The following is a 5,911-nucleotide window of genomic DNA, read 5'->3' on the forward strand; positions in this document are numbered from 1 at the left end:
ACTCTATATAACCTTTGATGGATTTGGGTATGGAGAATCTTACAATAGAATCAACAATGAATAAATTAGATGAACCATTATGGAAACGCGGGAGCACATATATATTTAGGTTAAGCACCTGCTAAGCCTGAATGATGGAGCTGATCACGACTCATCAATCTGCATCACAAAAAAACTACCCTTCATCACACTCTGTAACACAGTGAATATACCTTGAAACTGATATATACTATGTTACTCAGTTGTAAAATTTTACTACTCAATACGCATTTAGTAAGAATGATGTAAAAACATTTTTCTTTAAATTTAATATTTACTAAACATACATGAATTTATTTCGGCAAATATTCTAAATCAAGCGACGTGTAATTGTAAAAAAGAAAACTTTACTAGGGCTAGGCTATATCAAAGCGGCTCTGTATGCAAGTCAATAATAATAATAATAATAATGAAAGTAATAATAATAATAATGAACATAATGACAATGACGATAATGTTGATGGACGAACACAATGATGATGATGATGGTGGTGATGATGATGATGATGGTGGTGGTGATGATGATGATGATGTTGTTGAATTCATGACATCATAATGTTTGATCAAATATGAGATTAGAATTTTAGATCAAATAATCATATCAAAGTGTTATTACAGTAGATATTGTCATCAGATGAAAATGTTAGATCCGGTAATCATGAGATGAGAGTGTTTTAACATGGAGGTATTATAGTTCACTATAATACCTCCATGGTTTTAATGAGTACACAAATGTGGTAGCCACTGTGTGTGCGATGAACCATGGAGACATACGGTCAAATCAACAGATAATGATGAGAATTAACTCCTAATCCAAAGTAGCTACACTATCAAATCCATGATGAAATGGTGATTATAACTACAAATGTATTAGTGACATGCATTACGTTCACAAAAAAAGGTTTAAAAATTATATCACTATCCAATCATAGTTGAGTGCATCACTATTGAAAGTAAGAACCGAAGAAATTAGAGTACAGTAATTAGGTTTTCGCTTGATCGACATACAAACAATTTAAAAAAGGAAAGAAATGGTATTAATTAGGCCTGTGCTAAAAAAAAAAATGTTATCCTGATTTGTAAATTAAAGCTACACACCTATCAATTTAATATCTATAGTACTTTGTAATTTATTATTAGATATTATTATTATTATTATTATTTATTTATTTATTATTATCAGATATATTTTACTGTAAACATACCTACACACCAAATCAACCAACAGCTTAATTTCAGTTGATTTAAAATTAACAGTAATACTGTATTAAATTGATCTCTTATATAGTGTATTATAATATGCTAAAATCTTCTATGTGCTTCACACAACATAAAATTATTTTTAAAAGCCATGTCAAAATGGCACCACAAAGACTCAAAATTCCTATCTGTGAAAGGAAGAAGCATTATTTTGACGTTGATTCTCTTATTGACTGGTAGCCAACTACAGTAGTACTACTTTATGTTGAATTTGGATACATGTCAAATATTCTAGGCCTTTTGTTGTCTTTGATTAGATTGTGTTAATTTGAGTAATCCTATCACAAGACAACTAGTTTACCAGATGGTAACCGCCATCTATCGGCAAAATGCAACCAGTAATCATAGCTGCATGTTCGGAGGCTAGAAATGCAACTGCTGCTGTAACTTCGTCAAATTTAATTGGTCGTTTTTGAAGTACGTGCACCTTTTTTGCAAGATCCATCACCTGCAAAAGAAAAAAAAAACAATTGAAACAACACTCATGAATGTAAAGCAGCGTAAAGAGAAATGTGTCCGTTAAAATGTCGGTACTGACGCTTTCCCTTGGTCCACCTGCCACCAACATTTCCTATTTTCAAATTGAAATAGGAGAAAACATATTTGAATTTACTTAATTAGTCATTGCGTGAAAACCTACTGATCACTGTATTACCTGCATTATTAAAAACTGGTATTACAAGCTTGAAAGTTAACATTTTTAAAATTAAAATGTGATGTAGAACATGGCATCTTTAGCAGATCCTTTCTTCGTTCCGAGAAGACTGCACAAATTCCAGTATTCATGCCAAGTTGTGGAAGTCTTCTGAAGATCAATACAAACCAGTCTGTATCATTCCCAGATTCAGAGGCCACTTCTATGCCATGGGGAATCATTAGAGTACCAGCTTCTTCTTGTGTGCTTACAGCTGCTGTTGTTGGAGGATGCTCTGGAGTGTTTGTTTTGACATCTTGCCGTGTGAATTGTGACAGGTACCACTGAAACCAGAAGAAAAGTGGCTCTTCAGCCAATATACGATCATCTTGGACCTGAAAGAGCAATGACACTACCAGGCGTCCATGCTATCACCGATAAAAATTATTACAGGGCATATAGGGCCTAAATGATGTTGGAAAAAACAGCCCTTAAGATGTTTATGAAATCACCCCTTCATGTTAACATGCTTTGGCCAAGCTTGGGCAAAGGAATATGCCATCATTAAATGTGAGAATGGGACGCAAGGAGTTTTTGTGTAGTCTGCCAAACAATCAAGGTGTAGATAAGCTGCCACCAACTGCAGGAACCTTATAGATTCAAAACTCTGCCAAACAATCAAGATGTAGATAACCTGCCACCAACTGCAGGAGCCTTATATCAGCATATATTGCGTGTACATCTGCAGGCCAATATATGGAGACAGGATACTGTTATTCATCCAGAAATCCCTGATCCATGCAAACAGGGCTGGTTTGTGGAAGATGGTAAATTGAGACCTGCCTTGTCAGAAAAGCAGGCTGCCCCTAGTTGCTGAACTTATCAGATGTACCTGTTCAATATGTACATGTTCAAGTAATACATGCATGAGTAGGAGAAATAATCTTCACTGTACTGAGATGTGTAACTGCGAAGTTGAAGGGAGTTCCTGCAACAACTTTTCATTGTTGCCTATATAAACTCACTGATGTAGGTAAATATAAGTAAATCACAGTATGTAATATGGTTACATAATACTAACACACACACCTCTGAAAAGGAGTTTTGTGTTCGGGGTGTCTTGTAAATATTTCTAAAGATACATTTGTCTAACATGTAATTGGAAATAATTATGGATAACAATACTATTAACATATTAATTTTTAGGTTGGAAAGGTCTTTTTCATATTAATTTTCACTTTGTTGAAAATTGTGACTTTAGTGATTGTTTATTTTCTTTGTTAAGATATAAATGAAATAATGACGAAAATCATCGTATAATAATATAGGCCTAGATTACAAAAATGTTAACAGAGTGATTGCTGTCTCTTATACACATCTAGATGTGTATAAGAGACAGCCCTTTGTACACAGTGTTAAAATTTTAAAGCTTATTCTTGAGCCAATACAAGTTCTTTCCTGGGATCACTCAAAGTGAATACTTCTAAACATGTCAATATGCATCAGTACACGTTATATATAGGCCTAATGGAACACATAGGCCTAAGCGTGATTTTAAAAAATCTTAAATTCATAAATCTCAGGCCAGGTCTTTTAAGATAGAAATGCGATACTGTGGTTCAATTTCGTTTTTATCCTTTTGCAAGTTTCTTTAAATGTTTGTCTAATAATACTACTACTAATAGTAATAATAATAATAACAATGATGATGGTGACGATAGTAATAATTCATATTAATATTAATAACAATAAAAAGTGAAGAAAATTGTGCTAAATGCGTTAAAAAGTTGTGATTTGTTGATCATAATATAGTATATATAGTTAAAGCTTAGTAAGCTATAATTAGGCCTAAGTTAAGGATATTAAGTAGATTCCTGATAAAAGATCATGAGAAATTTGTTGGCGTTTCATTTTGACTATAATGGTAATGTGATGATGATGAATTTTACTATATAAAAGTGTCATTTCCGGAAATCTCGAAAGGTACTATTTCCTCAAATTTTCTCACCTCAGCCACAGCCATGGTGGTGCTGAGGTGCTTGTGAAATCACGTTCTTGAAGTAGCCCTATGTAAAGTACATACTCAAAGACAATGTTTTTAAGCTTTTTTTCTATGGTATATCACACACACATTAATAAGAATAATATCTCTATCAATGGTTGTCAAAATTCCCTGATAAAAGATCGTGTTTGTTTAATAATACTACTACTAATAGTAATAATAATAATAATAATAACAATGATGATAATGACGATAGTAATAATTGATAATAATATTAATAGCAATAAAAAGTGAAGAAAATTGTGCTAAATGCGAAAAAAAAAGTTGTGATTTGTTGATCATACTATAGTATATATAGTTAAAGGTTAGTAAGCTTAGAGTTAGGTCTAATATAAGTTGTCCTGGATATTAAGTAGATTCCTGATAAAAGATCATGAGAAATTTGTTGGCGTTTCATTTTGACTATAATGGTAATGTGATGATGATGAATTTTACTATATAAAAGTGTCATTTCCGGCCATCTTGAGATGTTCTATTTCCTCAAATTTTCCCACCTCAGCCCCACCATGGCTGGGGCTGAGGTGGTTGTGAAATCACGTTTTTGAAGTAGGCCTATGTAAAGTACATACTCAAAGACAATGTTTTTAAGCTTTGTTTTCTATGGTATACACACACACATTAATAAGATCTCTATGGTTGTCAAAAATCCATGATAAAATTTTTTTTGGCGCTTCATTTTGACTAATGGTGATGTGATGATGATGAATTTTACTGAAAGTGTCATTTCTGGCCATCTAGAGGTACTATTTCCTCAAATTTTCTCACCTCAGCTCCAACCATTGTTGGGCTGAGGTGGGTGTCGACTCACAAAATGCCCTCCCCTCCACCTTTCAAAACAGATATGTGCCCTTCCCTGGGTATGACATTAAACTCCATCGAGTCGTCTGCTCCTGACGTATGTCTTAGTGACTGCTGTTTGTTTTTAGGATGTGATCTGGTCTTTTCATGTACATTTTTGAGATTATGACTATTCTGGATAAAGAATGTTTTGAGCAGAGGTGGATTCAAGGTCCCCCCCCCCCCTTTCATTTGTTTAAGGAAAAAAAAAAGAAAAATATATTCAAATTGAAGTGCGAGAGTGTAATTTTCCGGCCATCTAGATATGCCCTAATCATAAATTTTCTTACCTCAGCCCCAACCATCGTGACGCTGAGGTGGGTGGTTCCTCGGTCTGTGAAAGTCCCTCCCTGGTTCACCTCTCTTTCGAATTCCTGGATCTGCCACTGTTGATTTATTATTTTTGCGCTTATTTATAATGCGTCTATTGCAATTTTCACTTTATCCTCTCAAACAGTCCTAAGAACGTTCGGAGTGCGCTACTTCACAGGGGGATTCGCCCCCCCCCCCCCCCTTGACCCCGCCGGGTCATACGTAATTCGCATAACGGCTCCCCCCTTTCAAATTCCTGGCTACGTCCCTGCCTGCATTTAAAAAGTTGCATACAAATAAAGAATGATGGGCGATATTTTGCCTTACGGAATCTTTGGGGATTCACCCAAATGTAACGGATTATTCGTATACAGGGAAGCATCTTAGATAATTCCTCTATTGTTTAAATGTACAAGAAGTGCATTTGCTACTCCGTATCTTACATTACATTTGACACTGAATTAAATGTTTACCTCTTTATCTGCTAAGCCTTGTTCTTTGCATTTGTTCACTACTTTTAGCAGATTTTCCGCATTTCTGCCGGCGACTGTCAGACGGTATCCCAAAGACGCTAGATGTATGGCGATTGCTTCACCAACTCCCGAGCTGCTTCCTACCATTAAAACATGAATTACCAATGTACCATTGCAATCACATCGGGCATATTTGACATTTTAAGCAAAATTTAATGACGATCGATGTTATTATCAAAACTTACTGTGTATAAAGTCTCTCGTGGATGTCTGTCTTATTAGACACATGGTATC

The 5,911-nt window shown here is 34.7% G+C and overlaps 1 protein-coding gene across 1 annotated transcript; it reads right to left on the minus strand.

Annotated features, from left to right (window-relative positions):
- Nucleotides 1–1,591: 1,591 nt before the first annotated feature.
- On the minus strand, nt 1,592–5,764 carry LOC117103085. Its single transcript, XM_033243580.1, has 3 exons — nt 5,618–5,764; nt 1,996–2,328; nt 1,592–1,747 (listed from the first exon to the last, which is right to left on the minus strand). Exons 1-3 carry the CDS (start codon nt 5,762–5,764, stop codon nt 1,592–1,594), a joined length of 636 nt encoding a protein of 211 aa, XP_033099471.1.
- Nucleotides 5,765–5,911: the final 147 nt, after the last annotated feature.

The sequence above is a fragment of the Anneissia japonica genome, unplaced genomic scaffold (assembly GCF_011630105.1).
Source record: "Anneissia japonica isolate Jap-2015-1 unplaced genomic scaffold, ASM1163010v1 scaffold284975_len822289_cov185, whole genome shotgun sequence".
Lineage (NCBI taxonomy): Eukaryota > Metazoa > Echinodermata > Crinoidea > Comatulida > Comatulidae > Anneissia > Anneissia japonica.